This window comes from Harpia harpyja, chromosome 14 (assembly GCF_026419915.1).
Source record: "Harpia harpyja isolate bHarHar1 chromosome 14, bHarHar1 primary haplotype, whole genome shotgun sequence".
Taxonomy (NCBI): domain Eukaryota; kingdom Metazoa; phylum Chordata; class Aves; order Accipitriformes; family Accipitridae; genus Harpia; species Harpia harpyja.
Window position 1 is genome coordinate 3669662 of NC_068953.1, and position 17159 is coordinate 3686820.

The following is a 17159-nucleotide window of genomic DNA, read 5'->3' on the forward strand; positions in this document are numbered from 1 at the left end:
ATTCTTAACAAAAAGCTAAAAAAGATTAATCCAAGAACTGTGACCACCTTTTGCTATTCACTAGCGTAAATACACACATACACACAGACTGCCAAACAAATCTGGCAATGTCCATCATGCCCACCCTACGCAGGACACCGACAACCACAGCTGCTGATGAACGGTGGCCTTCTAACACAGGCAGACTTAACTGCAGCCAAATGTGGAGGTGCTTTAGAACAACCTGCTAAAATGAGAGACAATCCAAAGACCTAAAGTGAAATCATGCTGCTGTTAGCGCTGGTTCAGTTTGTACATCTGAAGAACAAAGATCTACAGTAAATAGCCTACTGATTGCAGAAGATATTTTCAGAAGCCAAATACTTGTAATATGATCAACGTCAGCAAATACCTTTTTAAAGTCCCTAATATAGACAATACCTTCTACTATCCAGTTTTTGCTTTTACATCACACACTAAGCTTAGGCTTTTCAATTTTAGAACAATTTCAACTTGTTCTCAAGAACAAGTATGCCTTTGAAATTCTTTTTATAGTCCCCAAAGGAGGGAAAGGAAATTAGTTAGCTCACTACCTCTTTGAAAAATGTAGCTGCTACAATAAACATTTGACACCAAAGTATGAAAATTCATGTAAATTTATGTCCACAATTCCAGAAATATTGTAAGTAACACCTATATAAAATATAGTTTTGCACGGCAGGATGATTTTATTAGTGCTATTTTGGCATGACTGAACTTCTGAGGGCTGGAGAAGCCACCAATGAGTTACACATGTCATGGCAAAGAACTGAACTAAACTCAGTCCTACAGCATGCATATAGCATGTCTATTTTTCCGCAATTCTATCTTATAAGCATTTAAGAGTGTGTGTAAATCAGGTGTCTTCATTATCATTGCTCTGCTCAAAACTAGTCCTAACCTCTGCCCAGCACAGCATATAACACATGATCTATCCCCAAATTACAACTCTGGTAAAATCTAGCATTTTCTGTCTCCTAAGCCTATAAATAAATGTGTGTGTTTCATGAGGATATGGGGATTACCCATCTCTGCAAATACACTGCTTCTAAAAGTAATCAGATATAACAGGCTGGAGGATCGAGTATTAATCATGCTGGGCTCTGGCTTAGCATAACTTTGGGCAGAAAAGAAAAATCTTCACTGCAAGGCAAGGGAGCATATCAGAACTACTTTGCAGCAGATGAATTAAAAGGATTTTAAAAGTACACATTTTTTTGAGATTTTGCTATAATTTGGAACGCAAAGTACGCCCAAGATAAAAGGGCTGTAATGAGCCGAGGGCAAATGGGACAGTGAAAAATACATCACTGCAGAACCACATATTACCACCAAAGCAGCAAATGCATATAGGGTAATGTACATGCATAGCGAATGCATTTTACTTTCTATTTCATTGCAGGCTGCAATAATTTAATTGGCATGACTGTGTTTCCTGTTATACTTTACCTTATAATCAACCACTAATAACTCTATTTCAAATGCAAACTAAGAATTGCAAGCAATTCTCTAGAAGAGATAAGCTGGTCTATTATCCATACTGCAGTTTGATTTATCCTCCCCACTACAACAATACACCTGAGTGGTCTCACCATGTATATAAAACGATATGCCTGATCCGTAAATTTTTACTTACAAAGGCCTTCCAGAATGTTAATATTTTTAAAGTATGGGCAGCACTAACCTCACCTCAATCCTCCTATCTTCCCAATCCTCCTGCCATGAGTAAATTTGTTTTTAAATCACCAACATACTGGCAATGAAGTTCCATCCCTGTGATTAAATCACACTTAGTGCCGTGATCAACGTCAGGAAGTCCCACTCCCCTCTCCAGCCCACCTGCTCCAGTAAAGCCAATGCGGTCTGCAAACAGCAATATTTCTTTCAAACTAATATACATTGAGTCATTGCAAATGCCTGTTTGTAGCAGGCTCTGGTACAGGATTTACTGTACATAGTCTTTGTTTAGGGATTCAGAGTTTATCCAAGGACCTTCTTTGAACACTGAGAACCAACTTCACAGGCATTCGCAGCCTGACTTGCTATTTACTGCAGGCACCAATTTATGTTCCTGGAATCGTCTCCCCTTTCCCTCCTCCCCGCAAAGTTGATTCTGTTGACTATACAGGGAGCTCAGGCTTTTAACTCTGAATCACACACAAGTTAGATGCCTGAAGGAGACAGTGTAAATACCCATCTGTCTGGTTAACAATTCTGTAAACAGCAACGGTACAGCGAGAAGACTTCTACCCACTCTTTACTTGGAGGTTAAATTCGTATCCTTTTCCCATTTGTGAGTTTTAGCTATATCATAAAGTGAAAAGTTGATGTTGTTGATTGAAGAAACTATTCCTCAGACATTCTGCGCAAATGGCATTCATCTGTGTGTTAGGATGGTTCAAAGGAAACATTTATGCATCCTAGATTAATTTATGAAATGAAATTTATGCAGCTTGTTGCGATGACATGAAAAATTTAGAGCCTCTGCTAACGTGCTCATTTGGCCTCCATGCAAGAACAGACTGTATTTCAATTATCTTAGACTATAGACAAAGAGGAAAGGAACAAAGCTTTTTACAAAGACTGTGTCCTTATAACTAAACCAGCATACTAAAAATGGATCGTGAATCTCTGAATATAACTGGACTGTTTAAAGTACAGCTAAGAAACGCCTGGAACATTGGTCTGTCTGAGGAATACCGTATTTCAAGCACGTCTTTGCAAATGTTTTCTTCACTCGCGTGGGTAACAGAGCGGTCAAAAAGAAGCTAGAAGAAACAGAAAAGGAAGAATGTGGACAGAAGAAAAGCTAGGACGTAAGTGCGGTGGCAGGAACTCTAACCGAGAAAAGGTACGGGGACAAAGCAAGCTGAATGTTAAGCCTGTTATCCCTATTAGTGTGTCCAGCTGAATGTCTCTGAAGGCTTGAGCATGACACTGGAGTCAGCGTTTAAGGTGCACATACAGTGACTGTGTCTCATGATAGGACTGATGATGTTTGTAGTAGTTCTGAAGACAACACTACCAGCTGGAAGATCAATTGAGCTAAAAGTAGTATGCCAAATAAACACGATAGGACTGTAAAGTCAAGGCATCTAGCGTAGAAGCAGCATCTATCCTCCCTACTTCCTACCTCAGAAAGGCAGAGTGGCCACGGTTAAAGCAGGAGGTAATAAGGAAGGCTGGCTCCTGGAGACCCCACTCATGCTCAGTGGACCCTTCAGCCCATGTCCCATCTCCAGCTGACCCCTTCTGCAGGACTTGGCTCTCCAGTGCTCCTGATCCATGGGACTAAATGACATTTCTCAGCCTAAATACCTCTAGGCTCCATTGCATGGGCTTTTCACAGCCGCTCACAAATTCTTTTCATGGACAGTACTTACTTTCCCTGAGGAGCTTCCTTTCCAAGTCCCATCCCCAAGTCACAGCAGTTTCTTGGTTTAATGCTTAATCCCCACTTTTTACTCTGTTCCTTACCTACACTGTATTTTCCCGTCTCTCTCGAGGTCACAGCCTTTACACCACACTTTCATACACAAACTGTCCTGGCTCCATTTACCGGAGAGGACATGGAAATTCTCAGTGAGACTCTTCAGAACATTTAGCTGCTGAACTCCTGAATATCTGAATTAAGCAATGTTTATTACTTAAATACACCTGAGTAGATCTTCAAGGGAAAAAATAAAAAACACACCCAGGTCAGAAATATCCTACCTTCAGTTAAAAACACACCCAGGTCAAAAATACCCTGCCTCCAGCATTTCAAGGAATTATCACTCCAATTTTAAGCAAAAGCAAAACAACATCATCTCACCCTTGATAATCCAAACACTAGTAAAATCTCTTGGCACAAAGTTAAACAGTTAAAAATTATCAGGGGAGATGCCCAACCATTAAATGTTAATCTAAATAACACTTTAGAATATTTTTAAGCAACTGAGCATGAGATTGTGCTTGGAACCTTAACATTAAGCTAGCACTGAACAAGATGTTTGTTGTTAAATATAAACACTTAGGTATAAAAACAATGGTTGTGATTATAAAATTAATATTTTACCCAAGATAACCCCACTCTTTTCTTTAAAGTAACCTCACTAGAAAGTTATAAAAGAAAACACATACAGAAAGATCTAAATAATATTCTTCCTCTCCTCCTAATAATATCTTCCTCTGCTCCAGCACACTGCTAAAATAAGAACAATTTCCTAACGCTACCTTGGATACTTGTCCTTGCTGCTGGCAGGTAAGATTACAGCCATGCTTTTTTCACTTTTAACCAGCTGATTCTGCACTTTACCTCTCTTTCTTTAATATAAAAGGCATATTTAAGCTCAGCCACACCCTTGTCTTGCTCCAGACTTAAAAGTGTAGACTATTTCTCTCATCTTTAACATCATCTCAAAGTGATCTTGTTAAATACCCAATAAAACATTTCTGAAAGTGTCCTGTTTCTTCCCTATTTGGCTAAATAGGACAAGAAGACAACTCTAATTATTCCTTCACGAGTTTTACAGGAGTCAGAACCCAACAATAAATGTCACAAGAAAGGATTTCCTGAGATACGGGGAGATTCCTCAGCTATCACGTAATAGCTTTCCACTTTGCTATGGAAGCATGAATAATTATTATTTTAAAATGGAATAAACACCATTAAAGAAAAGATGAACCAAAACAAAAGGCTTATTTATACATCCAGGTTGGCATCTAATTTCAGAAAGTATGTCCATAACTCAGCAAGTAACACCATCCTGCTATCACAGTAATTCATCCACTTTTTCATAGTGCGTTCTCCCTGCTAGGAAAATGACATTTCATAGACTTTGGCTCTCTTACTAATCTTGCATCTCATTTTTTTCACATTCACTCAGTCACAGCACTTCAGCAAATATTTATAACAAAAAATGGGTGTAACAGTGATCATAGTGATCTATTGTATTTTTTTAAAAAAAGGACAAGCTAATACCATTTAAACATTACGCTCTCCAAAAGTTCACTGAAAGTGTTCCATTCATGACAATTTATGAAAATCTGCTTGAAATGAAGGTGAGTACATACTTGGCCCTGTGTGATGCCCTGCTCCACCACGAGTGCTGTGCCGTGGTACCACGGCTCGCCCCAAGAGACGTGCTCTCAGAAAGTGCCCAATAGACATGGATATGGGGAAAAAAAGCAAATTCATTAACTTTGTCGAATTTGCCTGCCTAAAATCCATTATTGAAAAGTTTGGGTACGTGCTCTTTCAAACATTTGGGCTTGTGGAAAATTATTTCAGCAGGAACACTTCCCAGGTATTTTGAGCTAAACTGAGGATGTAATTAGAAAGTAGGAAAAAAAAAAAAAAAAAAAAAGAAAAGAAAAAAGAGAGGGGGTGCAAAAAACCAAACAACCTTTTTTCCTGTGCTGACGGTGCCATAAAGCCCGACTATAGATACTGCAACCATTTCAAAGGCAGGAAAGGCTGAGGCCTTCGCTGTGGTGTCCACTGGCTTTGAAGTGCCGAAAGCAGCTGCTCCCAGCAGATAGGAACTGTGGTGCTGCTGGAGTTATTTTTTTCTTCAAAATATACTTTCAAATCTAACAGCTGCAAGTAGAACAAAGTTGAGCTAAAGTATATTTAAAGAAAAAAAAGCCACCAGTTTCTCTCTAACAGTGTTCTCAGTGGATACTTCAAAAGAAAGTGGCACTGAATCAGATGAAGCTGGAACCAGGAGTGACACCTGACAGCTGAAACCAAATACTGCAAGATCCGAAATTTCTTCTTTGCTTTATTAATGGAGAAAAGTTAACAAAACATTAACTGCCATAGTTTTGTATGGGTTTTGTCATAATTATTTTTCAAGGAAAATAAAAATTATATATATGAATATATATCAGTTATTTATTGATATACATATCAGATAAATATCAATATATAATAAATCTGTATGTCCAATCTGCAGGCAGAGCAATCTTTCAGCCCCACAATCCATGGTCCATGTTCACACCAGTAATCTCTTTGAAATCAATATTCAAGGAGGGTCCTGTGAAGCACACGCAACCATTCATATAAAGCAGAGAGGTATAACCACAGCTCTCAAGTCCCTATACTTCCAAGATGTTTCTCAGATTGGAGAACTGGATAACACATCAGTTCATTTGGTTCTTCATTACCAACTTGATTAAATTTATGGGCAACTGAATTGTCCAGTATGCTGTCAGTGCTACCTCTGCCACTCACCATGCCAACCTATGCAAAATATATCTGAAGGTCAATTTGCCTTCCCTTTGTGTATAAAATTACATTTGACAATTAGATTCAGAGACTTGAGGCAGAACATCTCAAAGCAATTACTACAGTTCTCACATAGCTAAAGTATCTGTTTTTTTGGTTGGGTGTCTACTTCCCAACTGGAAGTCTGCTAGAGCCGTGCTGAAATGCCCAACCAATTCTAATTTACTGCTCTATTTAAACAGTTTAAATCAGTCTATTCCTCCCCAAGTAACAACCAAAGAAATATGCGGTAAAACAAGGCAAGGTAAAGTCTGCTTTAAAAATGGTTTAGAAGTTCTGAAGCATAAATAGAGAGTAATACAGAGAAACAGAAGTTGGAACTACTGAAAGGAAATTTTAAGAGTGGAAGAACTGAGCTCATATTGCTCTGTGGCTGGGCTGAAGGAGCTTTGTACTGCAGAAATGACAATACAAAAAGAATGTCGTTTACAATGATAACCCATTGCAATCTGCAGGGTCACATATTTTCATGTTCACAAGCTTTCAAAGAACATTCCAACTGAAGTCTGAAGAGAAATAAATTTTTTAAAAGGGCATAAACAGAATTCTTCCAAAAATTATTCTGAGGCTCTCATTGTTTAGCTGTTTAGTGCTGAAACCCTTTCCTTGGGTTTCAGTAATGTTTCATAAAGTATAGCTGTTCTTTCTTAGAGTAAAAAGTAGCTATCTTAAATAAAATAGAAGTGAAGCAGTAAACACCTCCTCTTAGCGGAAAACGCTTTCACTGATGTTTACCACAATATCGACATTGTTACAGAATACCAATGTAAAAAGATTCACCAAAAGAGTTTTAACTATCACATTCATTTCTTGGTTTGGGGTTTTTTTTTGTCCAGTCTCCAGAAGGTCTGAATATAATAGGCATGACGATACAAGAAAGCAAATAAAAACCAAACTGTGACACTACTAGGCATTATCATTTGCCTTTAGTGCACAAATCCAGGCGAGTATTTGGCAGAAGATTGTACCTACGGCTTGGTAACTCTTACCATGTACACTGAAAGCAAAAATCACCATTTGTAGGTAGGAACAGGAATGTCATAACATCTGATGAACTGCAGATTAGTATTTATCTGTATAGATAGTGTTCCTAAACCTGGGAACAAAATCTTTGAATAAATGCTTACTTTGGACTTTAAAGATGCTCCACAAATTATCAGAACTGTAAAGAAAAAAGTGAACCAACCATACCACTAAAATGACGTGAACGTAAGATTCCATAAAAAATTCCACCTTCAAGCGGATGCTCAACTAACCCCAACACTTCGCCTCGTCCTCCCTCCAGCGTGTCCTTTAATTGACATGTCAAACTTCCTCACCCTTAATGCAAGCATGAAACAAAACCCCCAGTATCTCTGCAACCCAGACTATTCCTGAATCATTAAATACAAGAATCATAAATAACATCACCCAGTTGAACAAAACGCCTGCATAGACGTATCTCAGTATTACACAGGACAGCTTCTCACCCTTTGTCAGATGGCAACCCAATTAGTAATGTCGACAATTCTGAGTGAGGATAAGGAAAATACTTTGATCTGAACCAACAAACTCTCTTCTGTTCAGAGCCACGCACAAAACACACTATTGTGTTTTGCCCGAGCACAGGCAAAGGTCTCTCTCAACACCTACCAAAGTGATCTTGTTCCATAATTACTTGAAAAAGCCCCTTCCAGACAGACCAGAGCAGATCTTGTACCACAAGCCAACTGCAGTATTTCATCCTCTGACCAGCACAGAAGATAAACAGAAATTAAATCACATTTCCCTGGTGGAAATGTGAACTTACATCCACGCAAAAACATTGATAAGAGAGAACTTGAAGCTTATGGACTAACTGTAGGATTGCTATAAAGTAACCAGAAAAAAATTTTCAATCCTTTAACAGGTGTTACTAAACAGATGCCACTTCAGTTTCCTGACAACCTTTCAGGACCACCTTATGCAAGTGTTTGATGGACTGTTTCAGCTGCGTAGCTCTCAAGCCAACATCATGCAATAATTTGTCTACTTCTATTTCTGTTTTTTCCCTTTACACTTCACAACACTACTGAACTCAAGTTTCTTGTCTCCACCCAAATGTTTCCTGAATATTTCCCAACCCTGAAATTACATTACAATAAAGAAAATCACTATCAGTGGGCCAAAACAAGCATTCATATGAACACTCCCCATGTTAAAAATGATAAAAAGAATAAAACGCTGTTTCTTGACAAGAAGAAAAACAGATAACACATTAAATAATTTCATCTAGCCGTTATGAAAATAGGTGTTGCCACCTGTAAGCCTGGGAAACAATTTGAAAGTGTCAGAGGTACAAAGGATTGCAAAGAGGAAACAAAAATATTTTCTATATAGACTCTTCCCCCTCAATCCCCCATTGTGTAAACTCTGCATACCTATAAATTTTGTCTTTATACAAAGAACAGCAACGCACAGCGAGAACAGGAAAAGATGCATGAAAGGATGTCCCTCCTCCCTTCCACCTGAAGGAGCAAACCGACTGACCTGTTGCTCATATCTTTGCTTGAGCTCTTCCAATTGCCAGGAGAATTCTTTGGATTGCTTTTCCCGGAGCGATTTTGATCTGCTTAGATCTGCTTCAACCTTTTCCATCTACATGGGAAAAGAAAGGGAATATTTAATTTTTTTTTAAAAAGGCATAGCTTGAAACAGTCTGACGTTTCTACAGTTGTTTGCAAACCATCAAAGAGGCGAATATAACCTGCTCAGAATGATAACTACACTATTTGTATGTAGTGAAAATTAATATTCAGTCACTACAGGATTATTAGTTACTTAAGGATACAGTGATCACCTATGTCACGCCACTCCCTGATTACAAAGTATTGGCCCAGTTTTTCACTCAACAGTAGTGAACATCCCATCAAAATTAAGTGAATATTTTTCTGGACATATTTAAGACTCAAATATATTTCACTCAAAAATAGATTGCCTGTGGAAATTCAAGGGAAATCATGTATAAGCCAGTGCACAAACTACACATTTAAGGTAAGTTTACATTAAATCAGTAAAATAACTTAAAAGAGAATTATTTGGCTGCAAGTAAAGTTCTCTGAAGATAGTCATCGCCTATGAATAATGAGTCCCACAGATTCCAGCACACAGCATCAAGGAAGCAATTTCATAACTCAATTAACAAAGGCTTTTGTATCAAACGCACAACCGTTAGCTGTACATCAGGCATGTTTCCAGGGGAAAATATATATATATACATATATATATACACACAGTACTATGCTGCAGTGCGTACTCATCAATTACTTTTAGATCTAGGTCCCAACACAAGCAGTGAATAAACTGCCTTCCTTAAAAAAAACAAAAACAAACAAACAAAAAAAGACAGAGAGAGAGAGAGAATAGGGGCGTAGCTGTCAGGAGGACCAGCACTGCCACAAGTCCATCTGCTGTACCGAAAGAAGAAACACGTGAATTCCTGAAACACAAGCCAAAATCCTGTTTGGCCTAAGGGAGTGCTCTGTCTTCAACAGATCTCTTTGCCAAGCAGCCTGGACATCACTTCTAAGGCAAGGAAAGAGGAGAAAAGGCAGTACTCAGAGTGGGAAAAGCATTTTATTGGAAAATACTGCAGCAAGAGAGGAAGATATAGGACTAGGAATAGTTGGCCAGATAGAAAGCAGAAAAATAGAATAGAAAGGAATAAGTTATCCCTCCAGTAGCTCTTGAACCTCACTGCTACTATCTGCTATTATGAAAAGGGATTTCAATGAATATTTTATGAATAATTTCTTCTGCCTCCAAACTTACTCAAGTTGTATGTTCATAGCCATCTTTTACTCAGCTCAATAAAAAACAGAAAAATAAAAGATCTTGTTACTTTATTCAAGGATTTTTATTTTTAAGAGAATGAAAACATTCTAAAAAGTGAAATAGTAAAAACATATGCAAAGATGCTTTAACTCTACTGGCTTTTGCGCTTTACTTGTTAGGTCACATTCATAGATTTCCTACAAGCGCAATAAGGGCTCTTGATCATCATTTGCCAAACCCAGGAAACACTAGATCTAAAGTACCATGATAGTCTATTTATTGTTTCTCTTTTTGCTAGTTACTATTAGAAAAAATGCAGGTCTTATAGTTAAAAATGTACCACTCACCCATCAGTGGGCATCAGGTGACTCTTAAAAATCACAAGCTTGACAAAATAGGAAGCAGATGGCAAAAAGATACCACAGAGCCAAACTAATGAATCAAATATTGATTACAAGAACGGAACATGCCAGACCCCATGCTACTTATGTCCATAATTAACTTTACCACACACCAAAAAATGGTTTTAGAAGCCCAATATTTCTAGTGTAGTTAAAAGCACAGTGTTGCTATAGCTACTACAGTTTTTGTTTCATAAGTAATACATTCTACCTAACCAGAAAAAATAGAATTTTCCAGTATGTTACAATCTAACAGGTGATTTATCTAAAGAGTATGTGCGTGCAGAAGAATGAGAAAGGACAAAGCTATGAAGACAGCTTCAGCAGTGTTTCTTTGATGTATTTCCTTGAACCTTGGTTCCTGTAGAACAGTACTGCTCAATTGTACAATATCATTTACTATTTCTATATTTTAGCATGCAAGTAGGGACACAACAAACCCATGGCTGATTCTTGGAGTACAGCAAAATTTATTTTCAAAATTTCCCAGAACGCAGCAATATTCTAAAAGAAACTTGCAGTCATTTTTAAATGACAATTGACTTCAAGTTTTCCAAATTCTTTTGCACATTTTTTTTGTTTTGGAATGGTCTTGTTTGCTGGGTTTTTTTTAAGTGAATGAAACTATTATTAGTCTTTCTAGAATTAGACTATATCCCTTTTGGAGCAGAAATAAGATATTATTTTAAGACATCGTGAAGAAGTTGGAGGAGAGTCTCACAGCACAGAAAATGTCAGATTAAAATTGCAGGATATGTCGTATTGCCCTCATGGGTCTAGTCTGCAGAACAAATCTTGCTTTTATAAGTTTGTTCTTGCTTTTTTATTTCCAAATTCTATTATTTGCTGTCTGCACGGGTCTTAAAAATATCAGCAATGCCTTACTTAATTTCTCATTTCTGTTGAAGATATTGACAAAAAAAAAACTTCAGGAGAACAACAAAAAGATAATTTGTTAAGTTATAAGCCAACCTCCTTAGAAATCCATTACAATATCAAATTGCAGCATCCTGCTGTCAACAGCAAGGTTTGGTTATGATAGTTGAGGTTGGAACGACGAGTATATGGTCAGGTAGAATTACAAGCTTGAAATATGTAGAGACATTTCAACCACATGAGCAAGTTAAGGAAATACTCCTTTCTCACCCCGTCTTTTTGATCACCTGTCGCTTGTTCCTTATTTCACTCATTGTACTGCATTTGTAAAATCCCAGGGACAACAGTTTGACTATTGTTTGCTCCATAAGAAATTTAAGACACTAAAATCTTTTACATAAATTCCCGCTACTAATTTTCAGGGACAGAAAACTGGATTTTTCTGTCCTCTGCACATGACTGCCAGCAGCCACAATGGCTCTGCCCCTGTTTAGGCTCCAACTGATTACAAGACCTCATTAACGGAAGACAGAGTCGTTCTGAAAAGAGTAGGAAGAGACACACATTTAAGTGGAAAATTACAAACGTTGTTCCATAGGGGTGTATAAACTAACACTTTATACTCTCACTCCTGAAAAATCCCTAATCAGTATCATAACCGCAGATATCTTTATAACAATGACAATTCTGGCTTTGTTAGAAAGATGAAACAACTGCTAACGTCCCTTTTTGACTTGCTAGCAAAGACACTACATTGTGAAAGATTTTGATGTAGCACTCTCAAGTGAAGCATGTTTCTGGCATTATAAGATCAGAATATGCTATCCTACTGAGACAGAGTTTCAGAAAGGCTGGCATTGTGACCTTCTCACCTGCTGTTTCATTTCAGCATAGACTTTTTCTGAGTTCAGCTCCACCTGCCGCTTAAACTCCTCCAGGGCAGCATCTGCCTGCTGGGCCTGCAGCCTCTGTACCTCTGTCACCCGAGTCAGCTGCTCCTCCTTCTCCCTAGAAAGTCACAGAAAATTTTCAGAGTTCAAGTATCAAATAAAAGAACAAGTGTGCTAGTGTAAAAGAGAGGCCTTTAACCCTATCAGTTTAAAATAGTATTCAGATTTCAATTTCCTGTCCCAGCTTCTGCCAAACTTCCCTTAGCAATACTTTGAAGAAGGGAATAGAAGGCTAGAGTTATTTTCCCTTTCTCTTATTGAATTTCACACGCCTAAACACTGCGTTCATAGCCTACGACAATACCTCCATCTTCAAAGTCTGCATTGACTTGAATGGTTCACTACGCACCGTATAACCCCCCCTTTTTAATCTCACCTTTAAAATTATATTGCCCCCCCTCAATATTTAAATGTATTCCTTTTAGCACCATCATCTTCTCCCACTAAAAAAAAAAACAAACAAAAAATTTATCCCAGTGCCATCTTTGCCTAGACAATATGCAGGATTATTCACTGCTTGACATATATCAAAATGCAAAGCAGGGTAACGCGTGACATATGGTACCTTCTTAATCTATTAGAAACCCATAATGCTGTAATATCTATTCAGCTTTTAAAGTAATGACAGATGTTAAATCTTTACGCAAAGATATTTCATATTAACAGCCTATACTACTTGACATACCAAAGTCAATACATACATAGAAATTGGTTTGGGTTTCTTAAGACATCATAGTATATCAATAGTAATGCGTGTATAACATTTTATGTACATAGATGCACATATATATACACACACACAGCTGAAACAGACACATCCACCATATTGACACATCACAGAGAAAAAACCTGATAACCTCTAAATATTTAAGAAATTTTGATGTGATTCCTCACATGGAAGACAATCAGGCAGCGTTGCTTTCTATTACACGTTGCTATTATTGCAGGACAGTGGCGTTGCCTGACTGTGTTAAAACACAGAGGAACACAATGGTGGTATCAATGGACAAAGCTGGCTCCACCAGTGGGTTGTAACAGAAGACACATTCAAACAGACCTGTGGCTGACATTTCGTTTTACAGGCAGAGGAAGTACCTCATGATAAATTTCCCATTTTGACAGAAATTATTTCCATATAAAACAAAGAATCTGACACATAAGAGACGGAAAAGACCAGCTAATTCATCTAGTCTGTCACCTTGCCAGCACTGAACTAGCTATTACAGCACTGAGCAAGCCTTTTATAAAGGTCAGGAAGCTGCCAAGCCCAAAGTTACAGTATTCACATCCTCTTCTGTGGTTTTCATACCAGACTTCGACAATGGGACAAAGAACATAATCCTACATCTTCACAAAGCGTCTGTTTGCAGTGTAGGAGAGCAGGGTAATTCTATTAGCAAAGAGATCAAAGAAATGCCACAAGCCCTAAGGAAGTATATTACTGTTTACTTTTATAGTTTTTTCATTATGCAGATTTTTAAAAAAATATTTTATTTTGGTGCCTTACTCACAGCTGATGGAATAATTGAGACATAAGGAGACTGCTATTTTCGCTACAGAAGAAGGAAAATACCTTTCTTACCCAGCAGAAACTGGAGCTAAATAGAACAAAATACTGTATCACATTTTTGGTGATAATTGTTTGGGGTTTTTGGTTCTGTGTTCATAAAAGACTGTGTGCAAATTTTCTTCAAATTTGCTAGACAGCATCCATCACACCTACACAGATATGCTTTACTTCTACTGCCTCAGCAATTCCATTTTCCAAACTCCTTTGAGGGGGAAGCATATCTGTATATTAATCTAAGTTACCATATTCTCCATTCAGTTACGAGACAATAAAAAAAAAAAAAAAAAAAAATCACACAGCAAAAACCCAACACCACCAAAATCAACATTTTTTCCCTGTCTAAATTCAACTGGCAAAAAGACCATTTAGGATTTAAATTTCTACCTACAAAGGATCCAAAAGATCAAAATGGCAAGTACAAAAACCCTCAGCCATTTCGCAGAATGGGCACACCAAGGATGCCTCCAGGGCTAAAAATGATATGAACTGTCTGATGAGTTAGTTATGCATTGGCTCTAGCTGCAAAGACATTTGGCTCAATTACCCCCCTGAAACCCCCATACTAGGGAGCTGCTGAATATAGAACTTTTTAAGTTAATAGCTGTTTGATATTGAATTACAGTGAGCATGTCGCTCCCCTCTCCCACAACAAAATCTACCAGCAGTTCACAGAAAATATGTAAGAGGCTGAACTATCTCCTGAGACCTACAGATGGCTCAACACCCTGAAAGAGAAGACAAGAGCCCGGCAGCAGCACGGTTCACCAGCGGAGCACTATCCTTGGAGGAAACGCTGAGAGGGGAAAACCTCAACTTCTCCTCCCAAAGATCCTCAATTCAGTTATGGGCACTGGGTAACAAATCTCCCTCCCCGCAAAATACATCTAATACTTCCACTCCACACTGGAAACAAAACCAAAACCCGAAGCTTATTCAAACATACCCACACTGATAAGCGTCAAGAGACACCGGACCAATATTTTTGGTCCAGTCAGATGGAAATGCAACAAATCTAAACATAAAAGGACAAGATGTCAGTCCTTGCGCTGTTAGTGAGCCTCCAAATTTATGCATCTTATTCCTGAGGAATATACTTTTATTTTGAAATATTATGATGTAAACTTTTAGGAACCTGGTTTCACCTTCCTTTCTTTTAAGGACTTAATCCCATGAATAAATGCAACATCTCATTATAAGCAGGAATAAAACTTCATTTTTTAAGGATGAGGGAGCCAGCTCTACTTTTTGTGCAGTTAAGATTTGTACAGAAGCTTAGAAAACCTGTACAACAATGGACCACGGTTCACAAATATAAGAAAAGCTTTACTTTTTTTTCCCAAGACACTGAGCAATGTGCCTTGCATGAAGCACTAAAATATTCACTTTGAAGATTATTTTTTTCAGTCGGACTAGTTGTGGGGCCGAATACAATACAATTACATCACTTAAATCCCCTAAAGCTGAGCCGGCTTGAGTATAAAAATAGGGTGAATTTAGTCTTCAGCCCCAATTTAAAAAGCAGCAAATTCCCCTTGTTTCAGCGTATAAAGGATATAGCAACAGAATTAGCAATCTTACACAGCACAAACCATCTCAGTGAAAGTTGACTATGAAGTCCAGAACTGCAATTTCAGAAAGCAGCACTCTGAAGTGTACTGATAAATGGAAAATATAAACATCTCACATACTTCCTCTTCATGCTTAATCATAAATATTTTCCTTGCTTAGTAAAATGTGTTCCCAGAGGTAACAACTAAACACAATAAGACACTATAGCATTGCAAGTCAAGTTAATGAAAACACGAGGCAATCCAGTGATTTACAGGAGAGGTTAAACAAACCCAAGATGTCCCAGCAAATATAGTATGAACCAGCATTGTCACTCGCAGGGTTCTCACCCTTCCCTGTACAAAAGCAAGGGCTGACCAACAGCGAACGAGAGCAGGAGATACACCTGTCTTGGTCTCGGCCTCCCCAAATTAAAACATTTTAGACTGCATGTAAGCATACACATGTACAAAGCGTGTACCTCTATGAGCTACACGTGGACAACTCCTGTGGACAGCGAGTTTCACATCCCATTAGCAAATCCGCACACAAGCTCCCTGGGTGTGGAAAGCTTTTCAATGGTATGAAAAATAACTGGATCATGAAAGTCCTGATGTTTTCTTATAAAAATTATACCACGCTTTAATTCATGAATATGCGAATTCTTTGCCAGGTTTTCACCTACTGCTGGCAGCAGTGAAAACCCACTCATCTCCAAACAGACCACTGTTTCCCAACTGTACCGGAGCACAAAAGCAGAGCAAGGAATTTCTACAGTAAGGATACATTTTGCCACTGAATAAGCTTCTGGAACTTAGATTCTGATGGACTCCACAAGAGGGAGAGGCTTCATCTCTTGTCTAAGTCTATCACAGGTTAGTATGACTTTGGGTTTATGCCTGTAGATAGAAATTAATCTTGCTCCAACAGGTTGAGGTATGGGAAAAGCAGAGTAACAGCTGAGCCTTCAGTCCTGCTGATGAAGCTGAGCTCTTCTCGGAAAGGCCAGGCTCTCCTGCTGATTACCCTGATGATCCCACATTATATATATGCGCTGATCCTATGTATTTAGATTCGCTGCACTTACGCAAGTCTTCGCCCATTCCTTCCTCTCCTCCCCAAATATTAATACTTCTCCAGAAAAATTGCTTCACTACCTTCCAAACTGCAAACTATTCGCTTGCTGGAAGGCACCTGAAAAAGGATATTGCTGGGTTTGTTTCTAAACAGCTTCCTTTTTTATTTTTTGACAAAAGAAATAAAAAAAAATTTACTCTTTTACTAATCTGTGTTGAAACAAAATCAGTTATCACCATTTATATAGTCGGTTTAGATTTGAAAAAACCTATATAAACGCATGTTCCCAAAGGAGAACACAACTCACTAAACAACATAATACACAGCGTTACTGAGTTGCTAAAAACATAACCTTCATCAAAACATACACAACCTTCCCATGCAAAAGCATAATTCAGGAAGTTCTATGATCCTATATCTTTTGTGTATAAGCTACAGACACATGAGTACCCATCCAGTATATGGACACATATATAAGATTTTGTATACGGAAATATAAGGGAACCCACAATCCTGCTCCTGATCCCAGAGAGACTCTCACGTGGAGGTGTCCCGATACTGGCAGGGCTCCACATGAATGCAGCGGTTTATCCATTTATAGCCAAATGCAAGATCCATGACACCACTTTTTAGCTGGGTGCGATAACCACTAAAAA

The 17159-nt window shown here is 38.2% G+C and overlaps 1 protein-coding gene across 4 annotated transcripts in view; it reads right to left on the bottom strand.

Annotated features, from left to right (window-relative positions):
- CEP112 (centrosomal protein 112) overlaps positions 1-17159 on the bottom strand; it is a 175211-nt gene that overhangs the window by 95731 nt on the left and 62321 nt on the right. For all 4 annotated transcript variants that reach the window (XR_008238246.1, XM_052807763.1, XM_052807765.1 and 1 more), the window contains 2 exons: positions 12231-12366; positions 8798-8905 (listed from right to left, as the gene is read on the bottom strand). Coding sequence is in view for 3 of the 4 variants with exons in the window: in XM_052807763.1 (XP_052663723.1) it covers positions 8798-8905; positions 12231-12366 (244 nt within the window). In the remaining variant the exon portion in view is untranslated. The remainder of the gene's footprint in view (positions 1-8797; positions 8906-12230; positions 12367-17159) is intronic.